Source organism: Erinaceus europaeus, chromosome 9 (assembly GCF_950295315.1).
Source record: "Erinaceus europaeus chromosome 9, mEriEur2.1, whole genome shotgun sequence".
Taxonomy (NCBI): domain Eukaryota; kingdom Metazoa; phylum Chordata; class Mammalia; order Eulipotyphla; family Erinaceidae; genus Erinaceus; species Erinaceus europaeus.
Genome location: NC_080170.1, coordinates 65,774,925 through 65,802,744, shown reverse-complemented (window position 1 = coordinate 65,802,744; position 27,820 = coordinate 65,774,925). Strand labels below are relative to the sequence as shown.

General features: G+C 44.7%; 1 protein-coding gene across 10 annotated transcripts in view; it reads right to left on the bottom strand.

Annotated features, from left to right (window-relative positions):
• Window positions 1–27,820, bottom strand: part of ADRA1B (adrenoceptor alpha 1B) — a 140,882-nt gene that overhangs the window by 51,801 nt on the left and 61,261 nt on the right. For 6 of the 10 annotated variants that reach the window (XM_060198073.1, XM_060198075.1, XM_060198078.1 and 3 more), the window contains 3 exons: window positions 26,826–26,890; window positions 25,128–26,277; window positions 18,317–18,385 (listed from right to left, as the gene is read on the bottom strand). In XM_060198073.1, coding sequence (XP_060054056.1) covers window positions 18,317–18,385; window positions 25,128–26,076 — 1,018 coding nt within the window. In that variant the 5' untranslated portion in view covers window positions 26,077–26,277; window positions 26,826–26,890. The other 4 variants (XM_060198074.1, XM_060198079.1, XM_060198081.1 and 1 more) reach the window with 3 other exon arrangements.

Here is a 27,820-nt window from a genome sequence, read left to right as displayed (position 1 = left end):
GGATGGGCGGTAGCACACAGGGTTAAGCACACATAGTACAAAGTGCAAGGACCAGAGCAAGGATCCTGGTTCAAACCCCCAGCTCCCCATCTGCGTGGGGGTTGCTTCACAAGTGGTGAAGCAGGTCTGTAGGTGTCTCTCCCTCTCTAGCTCCCCTCTCCTCTCAATTTCTCTCTCTCCTATCCAATAAAATGTAAAAAAAAAAATTGTCCACAGAGCAGTGGATTCATAGTGCTGGTACAGAGTCCCAGCAATAACCCTGGAAGCAGAAAAAAAAAGAGCAGGAGAGAGAGAGAGAGACAGAGAGAGAGAGAGAGAGAGAGAGAATAGAACCAAAGCATTCTTCAATGTTGTGAGAGTTGGGCTTGAACCTGAGTCGCACACATGGCAAAGAAGAGCACTATCCAAGTGAGCTATTTTGCTAGGCCCAGGATTTCTTTTTTTCTCCCTTCTTTTCTTTCTTTCTTTCTTTCTTTCTTTCTTTCTTTCTTCCTTCCTTCCTTCCTTCCTTCCTTCCTTCCTTCCTTTCTTTCTTTCTTTCTTCCTATCTTTCTCTTTCTTTCTTATTTTTATTTATTTTTTTGTATTTATTTATTTCCCCCTTTTGTTGCCCTTGTTGTAGCTACTATTGTTGTTGTTACTGATGTCGTCGTTGTTAGATAGGACAGAGAGAAATGGAGAGAGAAGGGGAAGACAGAGAGTGGGAGAGAAAGACAGACACCTGCAGACCTCCTTCACCGCCTGTGAAGTGACTCCCCTACAGGTGGGGATCCTGGGGCTCCAACCGGGATCCTTACACCGGTCCTTGTGCTTTGCACCATGTGCACTTAACCCACTGCGCTACTGCCCCACTCCTGGCCCAGGATTTATTTCTATTTCAGTTTTGGGGCCAGGAACAGAAGCAACTGCAACCACTACTGCTCCTTCCTCACAGCTCTTTTTCATAGCTCCTGTGACAAGAATTTATTCACTTACTGAGTCCGCATCGTATTCTGAGTGAAAGCCAGACTCATAGGGTCTAGCCGAGTGTGACTAGGTGTCAGACTGATGAAGTAGAAATAGGGAGGAGTGGCACTATTTGGAGACATGTGGGAGACTGACTACCAGGGGAAATAACATTGGAGCTGGACATCTGTACTAGAAGAATTCATGGTTCTACAAAAGGTTTTTATGCCTGAGACTCTGAAGTTGCAGGTTCAATCCCCAGCACTATCAGTCAGAGTTGAGCAGTGTTCTGGTCTTTTCTCTGTTTTTCTCTCATTAAAATAAAATAGAAAAACATTAAAAAAAAGAATTCATGGAGTGGGGTAAAGTATCGTGTGCAGAGGAAAAGTTACATGCAAAGGCCCGAAACCACTATGAGCTGGGCATACACAGGGAAGAGTGCTCTTGTGTGATCAGTGTGGTAATAATCTGGGTTACAGGTGGCTCATCTGCTGCATGGTCATTTACTGCAGTTTTTTGTTTTCTAAACTAGATTGTACAGCTCTAGATTATGGTAGTTCTGGGGATTAACCTATGACCTTGGAGCCTCAGTGTGAACGTGTCTTTGCAGAACCACTGTACTGTCTCTGCAGTCCCTGCTGCACTGTCATTTAATTCTCCTACTGGCCCACTGTGATAAATTAAATGTCACTCCCATTTTACAGATAAAAACTGAGAGGGATTACGTAATCTGCTCAGGGATGTGGAGAGGGTTGGGGGTGGGTGGGTAGATAGCATAATATTTATGCAAAAGCAACTCTCATGCCTGAGGCTTCATAGTCCCAGGTTCAGTCTCCCACACCATCATAAGCCAAAGCTGATTAGTGCTCTGGTAAAAAAAAAAAAAAAAAATCAATTTGGGCTGTGGAGACAGCATAATGTTGATGCAAAAGACTTTCATGGCTGAAGCTCTGAAGACCCCCAGGTTCAACCTTCAGACTCATCATAAGCCAAATCTGAGTAGTGCTCTGGTGTCTGTCTCTTTCTCTCCCTTATCTCTCTCCCTCTTCCCATCACTCCCTCTCTTTTGCTTTCTTTTATTTTTATTTATTTTATTTTTGAGAGAGATGCAGAGAAACTGAGAGAGAGAGAGAGATAAGTACCAGAGTACAGCTCAGCTCTGGCTTATGGTGGTTGGGGGGATTGAACCTGGAACTTTTTGAGCTTCAGGCATGAGAGTCTGTTTGCATAAACATTATGCTATCTCCTCTGCCCATTTTTGCTCTCTTTTATATAAATAAATAAGATATTTTGAAAAAGTTATCTGTTCTACATTACACAACTATTGAAGGGCAGAGCTGGGATTCTGTTTTGCTGAGCACAAAGCTAAGTCTACACACGAGGCAGAGTGGAGCCCAAAAGAGGAGAGACTTCCCCTTCCCCACATGCAGGTACTCAGAAGTTACCTTTCTTCTTCTAGCATTTGCCCTTCTTCTGTAGCCAGTCAACAGCGTCAGGTTGAGCCTGATGTAAAGTTTCGAGACCTCCTTTGAATCTGGAGAGGTGGCAGTTGTTAACTATGTGGGTCATAGTCTGTCTGTAGCCGCAGGGGCAGTTCGGGTCGTCTCTGGCTCCCCAGCGATGGAACATAGCGGCGCACCGGCCATGGCCTGTTCGATAGCGATTGAGGAGGGCCCAATCATAACGTGCTAGGTCAAAGCCGGGTTGACGCTTGCAGGGGTCTGTGATGAGGTGTTTGTTCTTTACCTCAGCTGACTGCCGACTCTGTTTCCAAGAGTCTGGAACAGAGAAGTTCAGTGTAGGCGTAGGAGACCAGATTGGATGACGAGACCTCAAGCTTACCCTGTGGATGATTCAGCAGGATTCTGGCATGACCAGATCTGTGATATCAGTCCAGCAAGGCCACAGTGCAAGGAAGGTTTTGGAGAGAGCTCAGTCCACACTGTGATAGGTCAGCATTTTTCTTGGGACTGAATCAAACAACATGCATATACCCACACACATGTTCAGACACACACACACACACACACACACACACACACACACACACACACACACACACACACACACACACACACACCCTTTCCAGGAAAGGAGCATGGGACAAGGACATTGCTCTTTGCTGGGTGTCCCTGGACAATCACTTCACATGGCCTCAGTTTCCTTCTCTAAAAACTGAAATCCTTAGAATTTCCATCTTTACAACTGTCTGGCTCCTAAGAGCAGCCAGATTAATGAAGGGATCGCACCCTGGGCACTCACCAAGATTTCTGGAGAGCTGAAATGGTCAAGGGCTTTTGAACCTCTGTGCTCCTCCTGCTGGGGGCCAGAGCTGGTTTTCCAGGCATCACTAAAACTATCAGCATCCTCTTTTGTCTCTAGGCGAGGCCACTGGCAGCAAATAACCTAATTAGAACTCACAAACAGCTTGCTGAGTGAAAGCTAATTTAATTAGGGTCTTATTAGTTGTTATAACTACTTTTTAATGAAACTTTATTATATCCAACTACTCAGGTCCCAAGCAATTGTATTAAATGTGGGTAAATGACTCATTAGTCTCCCTCCGCCCCCTTTTTGGCATCATCCCTACCTCTCTGATTTTCAGATGTTTGTTATTTATCTGTTCAAAGATAGGCACATCTTTGAAGGCATCTCATCTTATCTTATCTTATCCCATCTCATCTTACTTCATTTCCCATTTCTCTGTGTAGCTGTATTGGGACAATATGAAGGGGTTTGGGGGAACTCCTCACTGGCCTTCCAATTTCCCTAGTATTCCTGCCATTGACAATTCCCATTTTTGAGGACTAATGTCTCTAGATGGAATAAATGTGATTTTGGAGGAAAAAACAGAAAAAAGTTACTATGAGTTAATACCTCAGGGAGGATTGGCTTACCACATTAGCTAGTTAGCTAGTAAGGGAAACTATTAGAAAGGCAATCCTAGACTGAGTAGTTGTGATAATGGGTGTGAATGGAAGGAAGGTGGGGTGGGGTGGGGTGGGATGGGATGGGGAGAAATCCTGAAACTCAAGACTTAATAATGAGTTTTACTGTGTTCCAGTTACTGAACTAGATATTTTCATGTTTACTATCCTAATTTTGTTAACAACATTGTTATGAATACAATTTATAGATGAGAAATAGGATCACAGGGCTAGGGTGATAGCAGAGGGGTTATACAAAAAAAAAAAAAATTCATGCCTGAAACACCAAAGGTTTTAGGTTCAATCCCCAGCACCACCATAAGCCAAAAGTGCTCTGGTGGAAAAAAGAAAGAGGCAGAAAGAAAGGAAGGGGAACATAGCGAGGCTAAGCCAACTTCAAAGTCACACAGAGGGGACATGAGGACTTGAAGTCCCAGGACATTAGACAAGGGACAGGGGAGTTTTGTATCAGGAAACCTTGGTCTAGGGTCAGTGTCAGACACTGCCAGTGGGATTATCTGTAGGCAGCTGAACCCTAGGACAGGTGGTTGGGGTGCACTGAACTAGGTAGTGCTTACAATTTGGTCCTAACAGGGCCCATTTGTTTGGGTTCTGTCTCTTCAGCACTGTCAACAGAGAGCATGATGTCATTGTTAAGAGGCTAGGACTCTTCTCTGTGTATGACCCTGGGTAAGCTAGTCAGCTCAGAGAAGATTTTCTCTCCTGGTAAAAAAAAAAAAGTACCAGGAATTAGTGTCCCACCCACTTCTGAACTGGTGCCAGAGAACTGTGTGATGTCATGGGCAGACTTAGAGAGAACATAAGAGTTGGTCTTTCTAGTATAGTGTGTCTTAAAACTTGAGTGTACAGGACTGGCAAAATAGATCACTTGGCTAGTATGCTGCTTTTCCATATGCAAGACCAAAGTTTGAGCCCAGCCCCCCACTGCATTGAAGGTAGCTTTGGTGTTATTCTCTCTCTCTTCCCCTATCTAAACAAACAAACAAAAAAACTTGAGTGCACACCAGAGTGAGGAGAGCTGGAAGAACCCAGATCATATAGAATGCACCCCTCAGTTTATGATTCTGTAGTTTGGGGAGGGGCCCAATAATTGGCCTCTTTAGCAAGTTGTTGGGCTGGGAAACACATTTGGTGACCCACTGGATGTGGCCATTCTCAGGGTGCTCTCTGACAAACACATATGGTGGTGAGTGGTCCAGGAGGTGGCACAGTGGATAAAGCACTGACTCTCAAGCATGAGGTCCTGAGTTCAATTCTTGGCAGCACATGTACCAGAGTGATCTCTGGTTCTTTTTCTCTCTCTTCCTATCTTTCTCATTAATGAATAAAAAAAAAATCTTCAAACACATTTGGTGGCAGTCATCTAGCAACATCCATGGGCTGGCTATTCTCTCCCATTTTCTATCCTTTGTGGTTTTATGAGCCTTTGGGGGAATCAGTCCCTGTTAAACAGCAGCCCCCAAATAATTACCAATGTCTTTTCTATATTTTCTATGTAAGTCCCTGGGCCTGTTTAGACTGAAGTGATATAACTGGTTAAAATGAGTTAATTTTGTGGCCAAGAACACTGATATACTTTGTTTTTCACAGAGAACAAGGAGTTACAACTTCCAGTTAGTTGATCAACCTTAGATCCCCCATTTTCAAATAAGTTCATCCCTTTGATTTAACAAATGGGATAGATATGGTGAGATACACAAAGACACCAATACTTTCTATTGTTATTATTATTATTTTACCAAGAAGGGGCAACTCACTGGGTATGTGAGTGAGATAGTGAATGTACAAATGTCTTGCATGGGGGTGGGGTTGGGCAGTGGGCTCACTGGGTTAAGCGCATAAAGTACAAGTGTCTTACATAATAAGCTACCAATAAAAGTAATTAATTATTCTGTTTATTGAACAAATGTTTTCTGAGCCTTTGTGATGTGACAGCATGCTTTATGTTATGGCTTCTCTACTTCAGCACAACTGATGTCTTGTATCAGATAGCTCTCTGTTGTGGGGGGCTGTGTTGTACATTGGTAGGTGTTTACCTGTACCTCTAGCTGTCCCATTAGATGCCATTTGCACAGGCCTGTGTGACAGTCACAAATATCCCCAACATTGCCAAATATCCTCAGGAAGGGTGGGGGGGGGGCAAAAGCATCCTTGCTTGAGAACCAATGCTTTACAAAAATAATCTTGTTTTGTTTTTTCCCCACAATAATCCAGGGAAGCAGGTGTTATTTGTCCTCACTCAAGGGAGGGTAAGAGAGGAACAGAGAGGTTGAATAGTTTGCCTAAGACCACATGGCTATAAATGGGGCAGGAGAAGAATTCAAACTCAGGACTGACAGTTTAACCTAGGCCTCAGACCTAACCTCTCTCTTCTTGTTTTAAGAGGTCACATTTAAGAATGTCTAGAGAAGAGTTCCCTCAATCACATGTATTCTTGTGATTCTCTCAGAAGGGGGTGATTGCTGAGAAGGATGGGGGTTTTTACATAGATTTGTGACATTTTATTTAAAAGAAGAAGAAAAGATGTGTTACAAATTCAGCAACATTTTAACATTTGTCCAATCTGGGTGGAGGGTTCATGGGCTTCTCTCAAATTATTATTACTTTTTTGTACTTTCTGGAAATGACTGAGCAGTCTCAGAATTAAGTGTCAAAACAATCTTAAAAAGTGAGAAGCACAAGTGGAAATGTTAACATCTTTGATATTTTCCAAGCATGTGACCATCACACCTGACAATCAATGTACTTTGTTTTGCCATCTTTTTTTTTTTTTTTAATATTTATTCCCTTTTGTTGCCCTTGTTTTATTGTTGTAGTTATTGATGTTGTTGTTGGATATGACAGAGAGAGAAATGGAGAGAGGAGGAGGAGACAGAGAGGGGGAGAGAAAGAGAGACACCTGCAGACCTGCTTCACCACCTGTGAAGTGACTCCCCTGCAGGTAGGGAGCAGGGGGCGCGAACAGGGATCCTTAAACCTGTCCTTGTGCTTTGCTCCACTTGCACTTAACCCGCTGAGTTACAGCCCGACTCCCTGCCATCTTTTTTAACAGAGGGGGACCCACTCCCATCCTTTCAATGACAGAGAATTTGCCAGTCCCATTTTTGTTTTCCCCAAGACACAGATGATTCATAGACTTAGTGACAATCATCACAATGTCAACACGTTGTTATTTAATATCTTCTATGAGGTAGCTATTCTATATCTCCTTATGTGTGATACCAACTGAGTCCTTGTCATTTTTTTATTTTTTACTATTATTGAGGCAGGTAATTTCAGCTGCATTTTACAGGTGAGTTAACTGAGACTTAAGAACTGTGTTGAAGAGGCAGGGCTTCAGGCAGACCTATCTGATTTCAATGTCCTGCTCTTTCTCTAACTTTAGGCAGCCACAAACAGCAGACATGAGGGATCATGAGGATGTCCTGGGGAAGGGAAGGGCCAGACCCCTTCACCAGAGGATTGGCAGCTGTGGTAGACACCCATGACAGGAAAGGCTTTCAGGTTAGCTTCTGAGACCCAGTGGCTGATCTCAGTCCACTGGTTTGGCATCTTTTTTTATCTCCCTCTCCTGTAGTAGTGGGTCAAAGTTCACTGTGTTCCTACCCTGTCCTGCATGCTGGCTCCAATACCTCTAGATAAAGTGCAGTCTGAAAATAACCCTGTCTCTCTGTCCAGAGCAGTGGCTCAAGATCAGGATTCAGTGATACCCTTGACATCCACTAACTCCCTCTGGAAAAGCCTCAATGAACAGTGTTCCATCCAAGTCCCAGTTTGTGAGGCTGGCATCTCCCAGAGCCAATCTGAATTTTGAAACTAAAATGAGGCACCTTTGTTAGACCTTTGTGGAAATGTAGCATGCCCCCCCAAGTTCTTTGAATTTGTATAGCCCCCCTCGGTGAGGTGGAGCAGGCTGCTATGCCCAGAGGAGTCCTCCCTTCTTAACTCACCCCTCCAGAGTGCCTTCAAAGCACTGTTTTCCTGGGATGGGAAGGTGGTGCTTGCTTTTGTTTTGTCATTGTTTTAAATTGGGATGTAAGCCACAAAGTCCTGAACAGCTGATATGGGCTGGGTGGGCCTGACAGTGGTGGAAAGATCAAGTCCGTTTATACACCATGGGTGACTGCTTTTTGTTCTCAGATCCTGGGTTAAAACACACATTCCAAGGCCACTGCCTGTTCAGGCTCCCAGAAGGATGGGGTATTGCATTCCAAGAGGGCAGCTTGCTAGCCTTGAGCTCCTGGGAAGCTGATACCAAATTAGTTGGGAGATTTGAAACTATAGAACCATCTTCTCCCCTCCTAGGGGAAGCTGACTTGTCACACAGAACCCTGAAACTCTGGACCTCAGGCAGAGAGGAACTTTACCTATAAAAAGTGGCTTCTTCAGCTATTCTGAAGGCACTTACTGGGAGAGAAAATTGTTCCACTCTCCCCAGAGGGTAATTTGACAGGCCTCTTTACCTCTGAGCTACTCATTCAAGTGGACTTTACCCTAAGTAGGACCAAGAAGATAGTAACAGAAAAGTGTGTGTACAGGAATATTAGTCATAGCTGGAGACTCAGAAGAAATGCACTTCAAGGGGTGAATGATTTCCTTGAACAGATGAAAGATGCTTAACCTCAACTGCAATTTTTTCCCCTACCAGTTGGCAAAGATGAAAAGTTTGCTAGTACACTGTTGGTGAAAGTGTGGGTAGTCTCTCAAATGTCAGAGATGAATATGTAAGTTGGTAAATCTCCATGTAAGCTGATTTGGCAATATTTATAAAATGTAGAACCTGTATTTACAATAGTTCACTTTCAGGATTTATCTCTTACAACAAGTGAGGAAGATGGTAAGGTATATACAGAAGTAATCACCAACATATTGTTTGTCATAGTAAAATATTTTAAACAAGCTCAGTGGCCTCCTATAGAAATCCACTTGAAAACAAAATCAGTATAATGGAAAACCTGTGACCACTGAAAAAAAACAAGACTATTCTTAGTCATATGTTACTTAACTAGGAGGATAATTTCCCTTCCTTCCTTCCTTCCTTCCTTCCTTCTTTCTTTCTTTCTTTCTTTCTTTCTTTCTTTCTTTCTTTCTTTCTTTCTTTCCTTCTTTCTTCCTTTCTTTCTTTTGATTTTTTTCTAAGAAATAGGGCACTGGGTGGCTTTGCTACTGTGTAAGTATGCCACTGTGCACACTGACAAACTTAGACAGGAAAGCTTTCTCCACATCTAAGTTATACTGTTTAGCTGGATGGAGCCACTGTTGTATATGCAGCACACCATTAACCAAAACATTAAACAACACATGGCTGTATTTGTATTGAATTAGAAAGACTTCCAAGATACATTATTCAGTGAATAAAGTGAGGTGCAAAATAGCATATATCTTATGTTATTTCCATTAAAAAGAACTTATGGGGCCATTGAAATAGCTTACCTGGGAGGGTACTGCTTTGCCATGTGCACAGCTCAGCCCCCATTGCATTGAGAGGAGCTTTAGTGCTCCCTTAAAAAACTTTTCTATTTTTTAAAATTTGCACCAGTGTTATTGCTGGTGCTCAATGCCTTGGCACAATGAATCCACTGCTCCTGGTGGCCATCCCCCCATTATTTTTTATTTATTATTATTATTATTATTTTTTAAATGTTTTTTTAATATTTATTTTATTTATTTATTCCCTTTTGTTGCCCTTGTTGTTTTATTGTTGTAGTTATTATTGTTGTTGTTGTTGGATAGGACAGAGAGAAATGGAGAGAGGGAGGGGAAGACAGAGAGGAGGAGAGAAAGATAGACACCTGCAGACCTGCTTTACCGCCTGTGAAGCGACTCCCCTGCAGGTGGGGAGCCGGGGTTCGAACCGGGATCCTTATGCCGGTCCTTGTGCTTTGCACCACCTGAGCTTAGCCTGCTGCACTACAGCCCGACTCCCTTATTTATTATTTTTATTGGGTAGGACAGAGAAGAATTGAGAGGGGTGGGGGAGATAGAGAGGGAGAGAGAAGGATAGATATGGGGACTTGAACTTGGGTCCTTGTTTATGGTAACATGTCATTATTTATGGTAACATGTGCACTTAACCTGGTGTAGCCAGCCCCCTTCCCTTTTTTAAACGTTTGGATAGAGAGAAATTGAGAGTGGAGGGAGGACAGAATGGAGGGAGAGAGGCGGTTGGATGGTGGCACACTGGGTTAAGCACACATACTACAAAGCACAAGGGCCCACTCAAGGACCCACTCAAGCCCTAGGCTCCCCACCTGCAGGAGGGGGTCTCCTCACAAGTGGTGAAGTAGGTGTCTTTCTCTCTTCCTTTCTATCCCCTGGTGGTCATGTTTTTCTTTCTTCTTCTTTTTTATTCAACAGGACAGAGAGAAATTGCGCTTTGCACCACTTGTGCTTAACCCACTGCACTACCTATTTATTTAAGAGAGATTTATGGGATTAATGTTTTATAGTCTCCAGTAAATAAATTAATCCCTCAATAAAGGAAAAATGTAAAGAAAGAGAGAGATTGAGGGAGGAAGATAGATAGATAGATAGACAGAGAGAGAGAGAAGAGCTCTGCTTAGCTCTGGCTTATGGTGGTACTGGGGATTGAACCTGGGACCTCAGCATCTCAGGCATGTAAGTCTTTTTGTGGAACCACTGTACTGTGGTATTTCCACAGTGGCATATATATATATATATATATATATATATATAATTTTTTTTTTTTAAATCAGAGCTCTACTCTGGCTAATGGCAATGTTGGGGATGAAACCTGGCATCTTTGATGCCTTAAACATTAAAGTATTTTTATATAGCCATTATGCTATTTCCCTAGCCCATCAAAAAATATAAATGTAATAGAGAAATTGAGAGGTAAAGGGGGAGAAAAAGGGAGAGAGAGACACCTGCAGCACTGATTCACCACTTGTGAAGTTTCCCCCCTGCAGGTGGGGACTAGGGGTTCCTATACATTGTAACATGTACCCTTAACCAGCTGTGCAGGCACCTGTCCCATACAGTCTTTTTTTTTTTTAATGTGTTATTGTTGTTTCTGTATGACTTTTGTTGTATCTAATTTAGCTTCCAAGGGAGATTCTCATTTTAGTGAAAAGAATCATAAAATCAACAAAATAACCTGACAATATGTTTTCAGACTGAGAGAGTGGGCAGGCTTGTACTCAGCAGGCAAGGGATCAAAATGATTAAGTGTTCCACAGTTGATGATCACGTATCAGGATCTATCTATCTATTTCAACATACACATGCACACTTATACTGACAATTAAAATTTCACTAAAAAGGACTAAGGACAGAAAGGACTAAGGACAGCAATTCTTTCTTTTTGGGCCATTGTCTCTTTCCCCCCCTAAAGTCATAAAGATGTAATACTTCCCATTATAACTCTAATAAAATCTAATTTATATTCTATCACACTTACTTAATCACAAATAGAATATTTGCTCACTATAACATGTGAGATAATACAGAAGTATATTAAAAAAGTTAATAAATTAGTCATCCTCACTCTGTTTTTTATTCCCTAAGGTGATTAAGTTAATAGCTTTTAAAAGTACTACATATTAATTGACAGCTTTGTTTTTAAACTTTAATAACATGAAAAACTTCCTTATACAAAAGATTAATAGACACAGGGCTAAACTATTTGTTTTAACAGTTTTTACATTTGACTATGTTAAATTCCTTATTTAGTAAAGTTGAACACAATCAAGTTAAATTGAAACTACTAAATGTTCCTTGTCCTGGTGATTACATTTCTGGGAATTTATCCTGAGTATGTGGGTACAGACATGTGCACAAGAGTATTCACTATAAATTGCTTATAGTAACATACAACCAAAAAGAACCTGAATGCCAGTTGATTGGGAAATGGGTAAGAACAGAACAACCCATCAGATGGGTAACTTTCCAGCTACAGAAAAGAAAACAACAACTCTATACATTCTGACAGAACTATGCCCAACATATGCTGCTGAGTGTAAAAATGTTGCCATTACTTTAGTGTCTACAAAATAATACCATCTGTGAAAATAAACAGGGTGGACACACATGCCCTACACACAGGCACATTCAAGTATATAGACACATGCACACAGGCATGCTTACAAATAAAAAGAATATTCCTGGAAGCATATGCACAGAATGTGGTTCCAGTGATTACTTCTGGCTGTGGGCAGAAGACAGACAGATGTGGGGTCTGATGAGGGAAGAAGAATGTTTTCCATTTTCTGTCCTCTTGATTCAAGTAATAGCCTACACATTACTTTGATCTGTGTGTGTATATGAGAGACAGAGAGAGAGAGAGAGAGAGAGAGAGAAAGATATATATAGAGAAACAGATATTAAAGATATTAAAACAGATATAGCGTATTGCCATTTACAATATCCTAATTGATTTTCATCTTTCTGAGAGTTATGTAGTGCTAGGGATCAGAATCTAGGACCTCACATGTGTGAGCTATGGTCTCTACTGCTGAGCCATCTTCCTGATCCCAAGGTCTGTTGGGCTAGCTTTGCGGGCGGGAGAGAGAGATGACCAGGGACTCGTGGCTGAGTGGTACGCAGTTCAGTCTTTATTCATGTGTAACGCAGCGCAATCTAAGCTATCTCTAATCACAATCTTGTTCTTATATATCCTGAGGCTGAAGAGTCAGATCCGAAGAGGATGTACGTAGGATAGGGGGTGGGGAGAAGGAAAAAGCATGCAAAACAGTGAGGATTAAACCAATGCCCTAGAGGCAGGGCCGTGCTTAGTTAACAGTGGTTATGTAAATAGAATACAGTGTTAAGCAGGGGGCATTAAACCAATGAAACAGAAGGGGTCTTAGAAGCAGAATTTAGAAGCATACCAGTAAAGGTCTGTATTACTTTAAACTAAAACAATAAATTGATTGAAACTACTATAAGTTACCCAGCTTCCCATGGTCCTAAAACTGTTTAAAGAAGGTATGGGGGGGGGGGTTTGACAGTGGCTAGGTAAGTGCACATGTTACAATATGCAAAGACCCAGGTTCAAGCCCTGGCTCCCACCTGCAGGGGGGAAAGCTTCACAAGTAGTGGAGCAGTGTTGTAGGGGTCTCTTCTCTGTTTTTCTTTCCCTTCCTCTCAATCTCTCTCTGTTTCATCCTCAGTCAAAAATAAAAATACTATAAACATGGTCTGGGGAGACAGCTTAATGGTTCTGTAAAAGGCTTTCATGCCTGAAGCTCTGAGTTCTGAGGTTCAATCCCTAGTACCACAATAAACCAGAACTGAGCAGTGTTCTACTTCTGGTCTGTCTTTCTCTCTGTCTGTCTCTCATTAAAACAAATAAAATATTTAAAAAATAGAAAGCATAGAAAAACATCACAACCTCAAGTATATTTTTATAAAGTCAGTGGCCAGGGTTGTCATTCTGGAGCTAGGAAATTCATGAACTTGGATAGCAAGATGTTAAAAAAAAATAAAGGGGACTGGGCTGTGGTGCACATATTACCAGGTGCAAGGACCCAACTGCAGGGGGGATGATTCATGAGCTGTGAAGGTTCTATCGGTAGGTTCTATCATTCTCTCCCTCTCTCTATTTCTCCCTCTTCTCTCAGTTTTTCTCTGCTCTATCTAATAAAAATTATAAAGAAATAAAAATTAACAAAATTAGAAAGAAAGAATAAAAAAAAAGGCTTCTAGGAGTGGTGGATTCATAGTCCTGGCAGTGAACCCCAGTGATGATCCTAGTGGCAACAAAAAAACACACACAACAATAACAAAAAATAAATAAAATAAAAAAAATAGTAACTAACACTTGGTTGAAAGTTAACATGTCCTTCAACAGGAATGTACGGAGCCAGCCACCATCGGATTAGTAGGGCTTGTCACCAATAGAAATCAGATTTATAGCCTCATATTACATTTGTTGCAGCTATCTTGAGATAGTTCCACTTGTTGCTACTTCAAAATTATAGTTGTTATTCATTTGACTTGCTACTACATTTTTCTTATTTAACATGTTAATAAAGAAGCCCAGTTTTAACTTTAGAATGAATTATTTTTTTTTCCAGCATGAGAATGTGATCTCAATATAAATGGTCTGGAAATCAGTTGTCTCTGTTTTTTTTTTTTTTTTTTTTAAGATCTTATGGAGAAGAAACTTTACCATATTGTCAACAGAACCCAAGGGACATAAAAGCCCAAGATACTGCCTTAGGGTCAGTTCTGAAAGGTTGGGGACAAGCCACACACAAAAGCTGTTGGGATGTACCTACAAGCCAGAGAGGGGGGCCCTATCTTTTAATGCCAAGAGCCAATTTGTGGCTTGAATGCATCAACAGAAGATGTGATGTTTTTATTTTTGTCCCAGTTTGTGGCAGTGACACTTCCTCTTCCCTCACCAGCTGCCTCCTTGGACCCCTGCCTGACCTCATGCTGGTAGTGTGAGCCCTGTGGCTGGTGCCTGGGAGTGACAGTGAGCCTGGCTTGTCCTTGGTCCCTTTTTTAACTTCCCTTTGGGACATGGCCAGGGTGCTGAGATCAGCCTCTAAGCCATGCACATTATAATGCCTTGCAGAAACTTTATCTTAAAGATAGATTTCAGAGTGTATAAGGCAAAGCCCGAAATACATCCAGGTAGAAGGGAGGTTTCTGGGGGGGGGGGGGGGAGACTAAGAGAGAGCAAGGCACTGTGGGCAATTACCCCTGGAGAAAGTTGAAAGGGTCTCTGTGAGGAATGGGCAGCTTCCATGTACTGGAACATTGTGTTTCTGAACACTGTGGCCTGAAGTGTTTGTTGGTGCAACTTTTATAGTGCAATTCATGAGCTCACACCATTTAGAGGCACTCAAGAGTTCAAAGGGGGTTCGGCTGTGCAGATCTGGGTGTGGACAAGAGTGGGCTGTTGAGAGTCCTAAGAACATAGCACTGCCAGTGGGGACTGGGCTCTGGGCTGATTCAGGCTCAGTCCCTCTAGAAGGCACGACAGGATGTGACAGCTGTCCCTGCAGCTATTCTGGCCTGATGCTGCTCCTCTCCCAGACTGTTTTCAGCCCACTCTTGCTTCCTTCTCTCCACTCCAGAGACACTCGTCATTCAGGTCACACCATTTGTCTTGTGCTGCAATTGATCCATTTCTGTCATTCACTAAGCACTCAGGGTCAGCCAGCCATGGATGCGGAGCCACTCACTGGTGGAACCAGGGCACTTTAACTAAATGATTCACACATTAAAATATTTTTATTATGAGTGAGTGAATCAAAGAGAGTGAGAGCGAGAGAGCAAGAGAAAGCAACAACTGAAGCACTGCTATCATGTGGTGCTGAGGATGGAGCCTGGGGTCTCTCACACAAGCCACTCCATGCCCCAGTTTACACATTTCAAACCAGTATTTCCACTTGCTCCTGCTGCCCATTAAGGACACACATATGAAGCAACAGCTTTCCTCCTTAAATTGTTGGTCACTTAATTAAATTGTTAGTCTGTCTGTCTGTCTGTCTGTCTGTCTGTGTGCATCTTTGTTGCCTATAGAGATTGTTTGTCAAAAGCAGGTGAAAGCAGGAGGGAACAGTGGTGGTGGTGGTGGAGGGGGAAGGGGTTAATAGTAGAAGCAGGCAATAGTATATTCCTGAAGGGCTGGAAGCAGGAAGGATGGAGAGAGGTTTTGCTTTCATGCTCACTTTCCTCTCTCTCTCTTCCTTCTCCTTCCTTCCCTTCCCTTCCCTTCCCTTCCCTTCCCTTCCCTTCCCTTCCCTTCCCTTCCCTTCCCTTCCCTTCCCTTCCCTTCCCTTCCCTTCCCTTCCCTTCCCTTCCCTTCCCTTCTCTTCCCTTCCCTTCCCTTCCCCTCCTTTCCTCCCTCTCTGGCTGTCTCTCTCCCCCTCCCTCCCTCCCTCCCTCCCTCCATCATTACCAGGTTCTACCATTCTGGGCCAAGTGAGAGAGAGAGAGAGAGAGAAAGAGAGAGAGAGAACACCACAGCACCAAAATAGAGAGAGATAGAGAGAGAGATAGAGAGAGATAGAGAGAGATAGAGATAGAGAGAGAGGAGACACCACAGCACCAAAGTGTCCTTTAATAGGGCTGAACTCAAACTTGGGCCACATAAATGCACTGTCCAGGTGAGCTCTTTTGCTGCCCCACTCTCACTCTGAATCTTTCTCTGGACTGTGGAGGCCTGGGCATCTGCTTCTGTCTCACCATCTTTGGCTCCTCAGTGTAGGCAGCATGCATGTTGACTGCTCTGCTGGGAAAGCTCTTGCTCTGGGGCTTATAATGAGGAAGAAGATACTTTTGAGAGTGAGAAGAGGTTATTGTACAGTCATGCAACCTCACATTGACTTTTCAGTCAATGGTGGCTCCACATACAACAGTGGGATCTACATAAAGCCCAGGGGTGTGGTGGGCTCAGTCATCTAGGTTTGTGGAATTTTCTTTGACATTCACACAATGATGTCATAACCTAAATTCTCACAGAATTTGCTCTATTTTTAAGCAACACATGACTAGAGAAATGATCAAATTTTGGTGAGAGGTGTGAAGGGGAACCTGGGTTACACAGCTGCCCCACTCTAGAGCAACATGGTGTCACCTGTCCAGCAGACCAGTTTGTCTTCAGAGCACTGGCAAAGTTGGGGTATCTCTACTTTGGGGTTGTGAATAACTGATTGCAAAGAATCAAAAGTAGTATTCCTGGAATAAAGTAGAATGCTGTTGGATTTTAATTTATTTTAGGTGTGTTTGTACTTGTGATTTTAGAATTACATTTGGTAAATTACAGTTAACTTGCCTTCTCTAAAGGTCAGAGTTTAGTCCTAGGATAAAGTCACCAGACTGCTTTGTTATCTCCTACACCTGCTGGGATCAGTTCTGACCATTTTACTCCCAGAGGTGAGATGGAGATGATGGAGGGTGCCAAGGTTAGGGAAAATGAGTGGGGAAGGGTATGACGGAAATGGAAAGGTCTTGCCACCCCTCTCCCCCACATGGGTGGACTGACAACTTTGTAATCAATTATGAAGACACTCCATTATTAAGCTCCTACTCTGGTTCTCAGTCTTATTTGTATGAGCTGGTTCTTGTTGACATTTGGGCTTATGCAACAACAGGTAGGTCAATCTCTTTTCAGTATGCTTATGGTCATGTTGAGGATTGGACAAGCCATAACTCTAAGTCTATGGCCTCACTAATAAGGTGGAAAAGACACCAATCCTAGTCATATGGATTATTAGGAGGTTCCAATGGAACACGAGTCTGCATCAAGTCATCTGAATATAGCCATGACTACCGTATTGACATAGAGTCTACTGGGCACACAACTATGACTTGGGGGAGCGTGGAGGAAAAAGAGAGGTTCAAGTTGGACTGTCTTCCAGAACTTGAAAACCTTGTGATGCTGTGGAAGATGGGTAGAGCAGTCCTAATCCCCACAGACAGATATGACAAGTATCAGAAACAAGACACAAAGGGAGCAACAATGGACAGAAAGGGGGTGGGAATTAGGCAGAAAGGAGTTCATGAAGGGAATTCCACAGAACTGGGGTGTTTATGTGCAGAACTTGGGTATTTGGAGGATATGGAATAGCACTTATGGCAGAGGGAACATAAGAAGCAGATAAGCAGGAAACTGGAAATGCGACATAGTCTGTCTCCACCATATTTCTCCTAAAGCTGAGTTCACAGTACCACCCCATCATTCTTAACTTTATTTTAACTTAACCTTATTCTTAACTTTACTGCTCTAGATCTATTTTTTTTTCATATAGAGACAGAGGGAGAAAAGGAAAGACAACACAGACCCAAAGCTTCCTACAATGTGTTGAGGGGCAGAGCTTGAACTTGGTCTCATACATGGCAAAACAGGCTCACTGTTCAGTCATTAACTTTACAGAATTCTCCTCCATGTTGGGCAGAGAAGAAAGACTCAGTTCTGCTTTCACAAGTGGTTTGTGGAGGACACACATACGTGGGTCATCATAACATCACTACTATGCTGTTCCTGGGTTGTTTGGGTGTAGGGGAAGGCTACCTACTTTGCCCATAGTTCTTCATGAGACTTTGTAAGACTCTGGGAAGGACCCCACCAGTGCTCCTCATACTTGTACAACCTTGTGAAGTTTTCAAAATTTAGATCCACTCACTGCAGCTGGTCAGGACTCCTGTCTATTTCCACTCTGGCTTCTCACTGTCATCTGTCATCTTTGCTCTCATACGGGTACAGGGATAGGAGCTATGGGCATTTGGGGGGGAGGAGGGAACCAGTGAAGAGTTAGATGCACTTTATTTATTTATTTTAAGGAAACATGTTGTTTGAACTCTTTTTTTTTTTCTGTTTGGCTGGGTTGTCACTACCCACAGCATACCTTATTGCAAGGTGTAAAAACAGTTTCTAGAAATACTCTCTTGTCCATGACACTGACTCATCCGCATTGTGATATTAGAAGGTGGGACTAGAGACTGACCTATCACAGGAGAGTCCTGGAGTGCTGGGACCACTTGTACATATGTGGGTGGTAGAGATGAAGCAGGTGCTGAAATCATGCAACCAAAAATAAAATGAAAAATGGTCATCCAAAATTTATGTGTTATCCCCAGTTGATAAAAATATCACAAACACAGGTGACATTACCAGAAAGATGTTGCAAAGTGGTGAAAAGTCTAAAGCATCCATGACAAAAAAGAAGCTTTGGCTTACCTTGCTGGGGGACAAACCCAATTATTTGCATTTTTTGTGCTCTTAACAGATAGGGTGCCTTTCAATTCCCAGAGATAAATTCCCTTCCTTTCCTCCTTTTCCTTAGAATGAACTCTAGTTTCTCCATTTCTTCTTGGGCTTTCTTAAGTCTGGCTTCAGAGGAAGCCTGACATGGATGGTGCCCCCGCCCCCAGTGATGAACTCACTGTCTGACTGTCTAGATGTGAATCTAGATTTTTGTCACTGTCCAGTTGGGTTATCTGAGGCAATCAATTACTCCACCTCCTCTGTAAAACAGGGGCAATGACAGTGCCACCTAAGCTTTTGTAGAGAAATGACTCGGAGAAGGAAGTGTGCACCCCTGACCAGTGTGTACTTGTGAGACCTAGTAAATGATGAACAGGGGATCCTGGGACTGTGGAAATTCCTGCAGGGATGGGTGAGAGAGGCTTCTCAGTGTGCTGGCACCTCAGTTATTTAATTATTAGCCCTCCAGCCTCAAGTTACACCTGCCCCCCTACCCTCACCTCCTCAACTCTATAGTCCTCACCAGATCCTGCCTCAGGACTTCCAAGATCCCTCCTCCCTCCTCTTCTACCAGCCTTCTTTACTGAACTAGTACTGAGTCTTCCCTTTCTTTCTTTCTTTCTTTCTTTCTTTCTTTCTTTCTTTCTTTCTTTCTTTCTTCTCTCTCTCTCTCTCTCTCTCTCTCTATCTCTCTTTTCTTTCTTTTTATCAGTGTTATCACTGGGGCTCAGTGCCTGCATGTTAACACCATCATCGTATGTAGCCAATTTTCCTTTTTCTTTCTTTATGATAGAGGGCAAGAAATAGAAATAGAAAAGAAGATACAAAGAGAGAGACAGAGAGAAAGAGAGACACCTGCAACACTGATCCACTGCTCATGAAGCTTCCCCAACCCCAATCCGGCAAGTGGTGACTAGGGGCTTGAACTCGTGTCCTTGCACATGGCAACACATACACTCTACCAGATTATTTACCACTTGGTTCCCAGGGTTCTTTTAAAATGCCAGTCAAGGCCCTGTCTCACAATGATCTCTTAATAACATCTCATCCTTTTACTTTTGGTTGCTTATCACAATTCTTATTCCTATTTGTGTGCAAGTGCTTTGAAAGAGGTCCAGGTCCTCCAGGAGAACTAAATTCTTTTTTTAAAAAAGATTTTATTTATTTATGAGAAAGATAGGAGGAGAGAGAGAACCAGATATCACTCTGGCACATGTGCTGCCGGGGATTGAACACGGAACCTCATGCTTGAGAGTCCAAGGCTTTATCACTTCACCACCTCCCAGACCACTAGAAGAACCAAATTCTATGCAATCAGGGAACACAACTGTTTTGCTTGCCACTCTATCTTCAACACAATGTTTGGACATAGTAGCTTCCAATAAATATATTCTTTTACAGTGAATGAATGGGTGAGTGCATGAATGATTGGACATAGTAGCTTCTAATAACTATGTACTTCCCCAATGAATAAATGAGTGAGTGAATGAATGATTGGATATAGTAGTTTCTAATAACTATGTACTTCCCCAGTGAATGAAGGATTAAATATGTGGAGTCCGGTCTCCTGGTGAAGGTGAGGCTCTACTTTTCCTTCCTGTCTGGGGTGAGGCAATGTCTACCTTTGAGAGACTTGCCTCCTAGATAGTGCAGGCACTGAAGAAAATCTAGCTTGAGCTAGAGTGTGGGTGACCTCCCCGACAGGATTCTGTGACCAAAGAACAATAACTAGCTTTTGACAAGGTGGCTCTAGGGTTCCTGGAAAATACTGGTGGTGAGAGCAGATTGGGGCCAGAGAATAAAAAGCCAAGCTGCCTGTTGATGTGTCCAGATACATATGTGCCCCTTATGACATACTCTTCTGACAAATCTGGACATAACTATTGGCTCTCTCACTACTGTGTGATCTTGGGCAAGGGGTCTAGCCTCTCTGAGCTTCAGTGGATTCCTCTGTAGAGAGGGAGCCATCACTCTCCCATGTTGAGCTTAGCTGTGAGGATTGATGAGACAATGTCTGTGCAGGGTTCAATGAATGTCTGGCTAGGGGTACGTGGAACAGGGGGAGATCAACATCTCACAAGGTTGTAAGCATCCTGCAGGCAACAACTAGGTTTGCTTTTGACTTGACAAACTGGTGATAATTAGTACCACAGGCAGCACAGGATAGGTGCTTTTGGAATAATTTCATAGACAGCCAAATGAATTTTCTTGTAGTTGGGTTTCCTTTTTCCAGAAAGAATTTCCTGGGTATAAGATTTCCTCCCTCACTCAGATCAGTCACTTTCCTTGTGGGCCTCTTGACTCCCTGTGTTTGGAAACCTCAGGGCTGGAGGATGAGTATGTGCATGTGTGTGTATGTGTGTGTGTGAGGGGGTTTCTGAATTGAGTTACCTCTATGCCTCCCTACCCCCACCCCTTGTGCTCTGGCCCCAATATGGATGACAGGGTTGGAGGAGCTAGTCCATGGAGAGCAGGATTCTGATTTGGTTCCAGTACTATAGTGAGCACAACTGTTTCTTTGAAATTGACCTTCATTCATTTGGAGGGGAAAGCAGTTAGTTCAATAATGGCTTCCTGGTGCTTTTCAGCATTTAAAAAGACGAAAGAAAGATTTGGAGCACGGCAAGCTTCCAGTATTTTCTAAACAACTCACTGAGTCTAGTTACCAATTGGCTGCCCATCACTTCCTGCACTCTGTCCCCTAAGATTCTCCCCCTAATGCAATGCACATCCTCAGCTGCTCAGCCACTTGAGACCCTGAGCAGCCTTCCCCAACTGAGTGGGAGCTAGTTTTCATTCTAATGCTGGGAAGCTGGAGATGCCCTGACTTTCATGCTTGTGGCACATGGAGGATAAATGCTGCTGCATTATATTCCAGTTACTTTCTGTCTCTCTATGGTCTGGTTCTAGGGTCAGATAAAGAGGTCCTTGTCTGGCAGAGTCTACCCCAGTTCCCTGGCCCAAGTAGGTCTGAGGCCACAGGAGCAGAGTGGATAGAGAAGCAGGAGGAAGGAGGGGGATATAGGTGGGGAGGGCTCTGCAGGTGACTGGAGTCCCAGCTCTGCAGGTGACTCCCTCAAAATAAAAAATAAGGGAAGAAGGAAAACAAATAGAGTCCCTGAGAAGGGTTCTGAAGGGAGGGGAGGTGGTTATTTTGTCTTTCTCCCAGGAGGAATCTGAACTTTCCGTCCCATGGAGAAGACAAACACAGCTATGGAAATCTCGTGCCATAAGGGCACATGGATGTCTGTCACTCCTACCTGCACTGGCTATGTTTGCCAGCTGTACCTTCCTCAGATATGCTAGCCCTCTTCATGGTGAAAAACTGCTTGTAAAAAACTTGCAAATTGGAACCTTCCTCAGAGGCCAAAGGAATTCTTGCTTTACTTTAGGCTTCTTTCATTGGGTGTTACTTGAACTCAGGAGAAGGAGAAAACCATGTTTTGCTTTATTTTGATGCCATTCTGAGAGCATGATAGCCAACATTAATCAAGTACTTTCTCTGTTGGAAGCTCCTTGGACTTCTTCAAGGTCTGTCCCAAGCCCTGGACCCCTGAGGACATGTTCTCCACCTGCTAAGGGTTGGTTCCCAGGATAATGATATGGAGGGAGTCCTCTGAGTAACAGAAAATCGAAACTACTGGGAGAGGAAGGCCTGAAGACAGAAATTGTCATGGTTTAGAGAGGAGACACAGGCCCTGATGAGACTTAGCTGGCAGGAAGAACTCATGTTCTGTGGTAGGGAAGTCTAAGACCTGCAATGCTAAGAAAATAAAGTCTTGGGAGCTGGGTGGTAGCACAGAGGGTTAAACGCACGTTGCGTGAAGCACAAGGACCGGTGTAAGGATTCCAGTTCGAGCCCCTGGCTCCCCACCTGCAGGGGAGTCACTTCACAGGCAGTGAAGCAGGTCTCCCCCTCTCTGTCTTCCCCATCTCTCTCCATTTCTCTGTCCTATCTAACAATGATGAAATCAGTAACAATAATAATAGCTACAACAACAAGAAAAAAACCAACAAGGGCAACAAAAGGGAAAATAAAAAAAACTATACTTTTTGTGTATTTTAAAAAAAAGAAAATAAAGTCTCATAGAACCCTGAACAGAAAAGTGAAGTGGGGTTATCACGAGCGAAAAGCAACTGGTGTTGAGCTGGAGAGCAGGATCCAGGAGGAAGCTGCATCTCTCCTTCTGCTATGTAGCAGGGACAGAGCTTTGTGACATTTCAAGCCTTGGCACCCAGGAGGCCAGAGCCTGCAGAGAGCTCAGAGACCCTCTGGCCTGCAGTGTGACCATCTCTTCTGAAATGCCAGGTGGGTTCCTGGGATCCATTTGCTTTACTGCATTGCTTCTCTTTGGGGTGGGCCCAGGAAGAAACAAGTTTCTCAAGCTCCATAGATGATTCTGATCCTTACAAAAGTTGGAAAGTCCTTGACTTTTCTTCTTGCACTTTGGAAGTGAGATCTGAAACCCAGAGAGGCAAAGCAACAAGCCAAGGACCACAGAGTAAAGTGATGACAAAGTTGAGTGGGAACCAATTGCTCTCGCCATCTCAGCATGCTTCCTTACCTGTTTGGACTTGTTTCCCTTGCTTCTCCTTATGCTAACCCCCCCCCCCCCCAACCCCACCCCTGGCCCTACACCCCTCCTCCAATCTGTGCCCCCTTTTTATCTTACTGGAACCTTTTCCATCTTTGGGTGCTTGCTTCACAACCTCTCAGGCCAGAGACAGGGCAGAAGGAAGCAAGGAGCAAGATTTAGTTCTCTTTTAAGCCTTTGGTAGCAGGTGTGGGATTGGCCAATGAGGCGAGAAGGAGGAAATACCAGTGATGACTGAAGGTGGCTATATCACTGAAAGGCTTGGTCTGTAGAGTTAAAAGTTAGCCTTCATTCAGTGTTGTGAACCAGGTAGTGAGTCCCTTCCCTGTATGAGTGTAACCTCCAGGGGACAAGGAGTGATCAGCCCTATTTTGCGGATGGAAAAATTGAGGCTCCTGAAGGAATAGGCATTTGCCCAAAGTCATATAGCTAAGGAGCAGCTAAATCACTTCCACATACAATCATTACCTTTGTAGCCTCCAATGCAGGGAGAACTGTTACCCACTTTAACACTACAAACCCACAAAGGGCCCCTTAAGACTTTGAGGAAGAAAAGAAGGTTTCTGGGGAGCAAAGTGTGTTCTTCCTGGGGGCAGAAGTCCAAGCCTTTTATTCTGAGCACACTGCACATAGCTCAAAAGCCCGCTCGGGAAAAGACAGCCAGAGCAGTGGCTGAACAGCTTTTTTTCTTTATCTTTTTGAAATGGAAACTCCTGGTACTGGTTTGCTTTTTGTCTGCCTCTGTCTCTTGATAGCAATGCATTTTCTGAATGGGAGCTCCTGGAGGGGTTTGGTGTTGGCAGGGGCTGAGTGAGCTCCTAGGTGTGGGTGTGGGTGTGGGGAAAGGGGGGACACTGCAGGCAGCTGTGGTCCACGGCATGTAGTAACTGCGACCACTTCTGATGCCGTGGCACAAGGTGGTGCCATGATTGCTGCCTCCATTCATTTTCTGGAGTGCCCCCAGGGAGAGGAGAAGAAAGCTAAGCAGATGAGTGATTCAGAGGGGCAAGGGGTTCCCAAGCTATTGTGATAGGTGGACAACATATCACAGTCCCTAGAGTAGCTTCCTACCCAAACCTCGGCTTCTCCCCATGGAGAAGAACCAAAGAGCCTTTTTGAACAATTGAGTTAGTAGGACCATGAAACAAAGAAGATGGACACATTCTGACAGGGGAGGAAGGACTCAATTCCATCTCAGCAGGATTTGGAATCTAGTGACTGAGGGCAAGAGACAACTCCAATTTAATTACCGGCATTACACAAATCAGCTGTCAAGAACGTTTCAGGGGATGAACACTGAGAATATGTGACCCTCTGGCCAGATCCCTCCTCTTCCAAACCCCAAGCTTTGGGGAACTTAAAGGCTGGTGAGGGCTGTGTGACTGCAGGACTCTTTGATTATGGAAGGGAGGTGACTGCTGCTGGGGAAGGGGAGGGAGGGGGGAGTGAAGGCCGTCCCTGCAGAGCCCTTGGGCTGTGTGTATGTCTCTGCAAGAGCTCTGGAAATGCTGAATGAAAACCGCTTTTCAGAGTATGAGCTACCTCCCTGATGCCCAAATGCCGCGTCTGCGGTAACTACAAACTATTTTGTATGCTGCATTCGTGACGCTGCCTCAGCCGGTGCACTGCTACTACTGAAAGCACGCTGGCGTGATGTTCAAGTCTGGTGTTCTTAATCATTAAACCTCAGATGTTGCCTGAGCCAGCTCCCACATACACTTCTATTCCTGGGGTTAAGTTTCAAGTGACTAGTATCTGAGTGTGTTCCACGAACACCTGAGCTGATTCTCAGCTAGCCAGCAAAGCCTTGGTAAAGCCAAACAAATTTCTTCAATCTCCAAACACAGACAGTGTGAAAAACACACCTCCTTCCACCAGCTCCTTCTGCCCCCAACTTTATAGCAAACTCACAGATCAGAAGATGCCAAGGACCCCCTGCATCAATGCCCAACTCACCCAGTGGTAGTGCGATGAAGAAGGGTAGCCAACACAAGATGAACATGCCCACTACAATGCCCAAGGTCTTGGCTGCCTTCTTTTCCCTGGAGAACTTAAAAAGTTTAACAGCAATGGAACTCCGGGGGTTGTGGCCCTTGGCCTTGGTACTGCTGAGCGTGTCCTCGTGAAAGTTCTTGGAATGGATCCGCAAGGTCAGCTCCTTGGAGTTGGACATCTCTTTCATGACCCCAGCCTCCAGGTTCTTGGTGGTCCTCTTGGCCACAATGTAGACTCGGCAGTACATGACCAGGATGACTGCAAGGGGGATATAGAAGGAGCCCAGGGAGGAGAAAAGAGCATAGAAAGGTTCCTCTGTCACCCCGCATTCCCTGTCGTCGTTGGGTGCTGGCTCCTTCCAGCCCAGCAGGGGCCCGATGGAGATGACCGTGGACAGAACCCAGACACCCAGCAGCGCCAAGATGGCCTTCCGGCGAGTCACTAGTGTGGGGTATTGCAGGGAGTAGCGCACCCCAATATAGCGATCAATGGAGATGGCGCACAGGCTCAGGATGGAGGCCGTGCAGCACAGGACGTCCACAGCGGCCCAGATGTCACAGAAGATGCGCCCCAGCACCCAGTAGCCCAGCACCTCCAGGGTGGCGGAGAAGGGTAGAACGGTGAAGCTCAGCAGCAGGTCAGCGATGGCCAGGTTGACGATGAAGTAGTTGGTGGGCGTGCGTAGGTGGCGGTTGCAGGCCACAGACAAGATGACCAGGATGTTGCCCACGATGGCGAAGAGGATGAAGGCACCCAGCACTAGGCCTACGGAGATGGCCCTGGTGACGTCCAGCTGGGGTAGCGTGGAGTTGCCGGAGGTCTGGTTGGGGCCGGCGAGGCCAGCATCTTTAGGCTCTGCCCAGGGGGCAGGTGCGGATATGTTGTGGCCGGGGTCCAGGTCGGGATTCATCTTAGAGTCCGCCCCCCATAGCCAGGGGGTGATTGGGCTGGAAGGACCGCAGCGCAGGGCTCCTCAGCTATCCCCAAACTTTGCTTCCCCTGCGGCCGGCTTCTCAGGGGCGCCCTCCTGGCCAGAAGTCATCTCGGCGGGCGGGCGGGCAGCACAGCGACCAGCACGTCTCCTGCCTGCACCAAAAGGCTCGCTGCTCGCCTGTCAGAGGGAGGAGGAGGAGAGAGGGGACGAGGCAGCGACTCCAAGTTCAAAGGTCCACGCCAGGCGCTCAGGCTGGCTGGCGGGGCGCGGAACGCGGGCTAGAGGCTCCCGGCTGACCAGCCCGCGGCGGGTCTGCGGACAGCGGTGCCACCGCCCAGCAGCTACGGGAAGGGTCTGTTTCCACGAGCCGCCTCTGGGCTGACTGCTCGCCGGTGACATCAGGCGGGGGAGCCCAGCGCCCTGACTCCGCGCGGCACTAGGGGGCAATGCGGGTCCAGCCAAGGCAGGCGCACAGCCCCGACGCCTCCCCCCTGGGCAGCCCTGGGTCAGCTGTGCTGTGACCCCCAACCTGGACTAGCCAGGGGGACCAGCGTGTGTGTGTGGGGGCGGGCAGGAAATGGCGGGGAATGAGAAGCTTAGAGCTACCTGGATGTGAAAATCTGCTCTCTGTTCCTCACTCCAAAGTGGGCTCTTGGGATTGTCTCCCTCTCCCATTTATTCTCCAGTTAAAAAAAAAAGGGGTGGGGGCGAGTGTGTGTGCTTACCTGGAATGGAGGGTTCCTTTAGAGTTAGTCGCCAGATTTAGGGGGATAAGCAGCTTGTTTCACAACTAGGAGAGAAAAAGCAGTCCAAGATTAGGTAGGCTGGTGAGAAGGACTTGAAACAGATTTAACACCAAGCCACATCCTTCACTTACCAGTGATGGTCTCACGCACGTCTTCAATCATTGATTCATTCATTCACCCATTTTAAACTACTGAACTGAATATCCACCACCTGCCCAGGGGCTCTGGTCTAAGTCTATGGGCACAACAGTCAAGCAATGCAGGCAACCACCCCCTTCCCTGCTCCCTCCAGAGGGAGGAGGCAACAGACTTTAGAAGTAAGTATGCAAATTATGGTCCTATGATGCCAGATGTTAGAGAAAATAAAGGAGGGGGAAGAGGAATGATTTGTACATATGTTCTGGGCATTTTAAATGGGTGCTTGGGATATCTTGAAATTTCATTTGAGTCAAGCCTTGAAGGAGAGGGGGAATTAGCTATGGGTTATCTGGGGGAGAGGAGTTAATGCCCCTCCCAGCATTTAGGGAATCTGGATTATTATTATTATTATTTTTTCTCTTTCTGCCTGACCTCAATGTTGGACATTAAGCAGTGAAGACACACTCCCAATGGTGGGTGACTGGTGTTAGGAAAGAAGCCATGTTCCAAGAGGAGCCAGGGCAAACCTTATGTTTATCAACATTTATTCAACACTTGTTATGTCCTAGACAACTTCCTAAATTTTTTTGTGTTTTCTCATGACTCTATGAGAGAAGGACTGATTGTCATCACTATTCCCATCATGCACAGGTTATCCAGGGACAGTGGAACAGAACTCTTGGCCCATGCCCACACAGGTGTCAAAGAGAGATTGGAATGGAACCCCAAGAGTGGATTCTGCAAAGTGAGGCCTTTGTGGCTATGCTACATTTTTCTTAGATAACAAGGAAGAGGTGAATTTCCGTCCACAGCTTTACTAAGATCAAATGGACAGA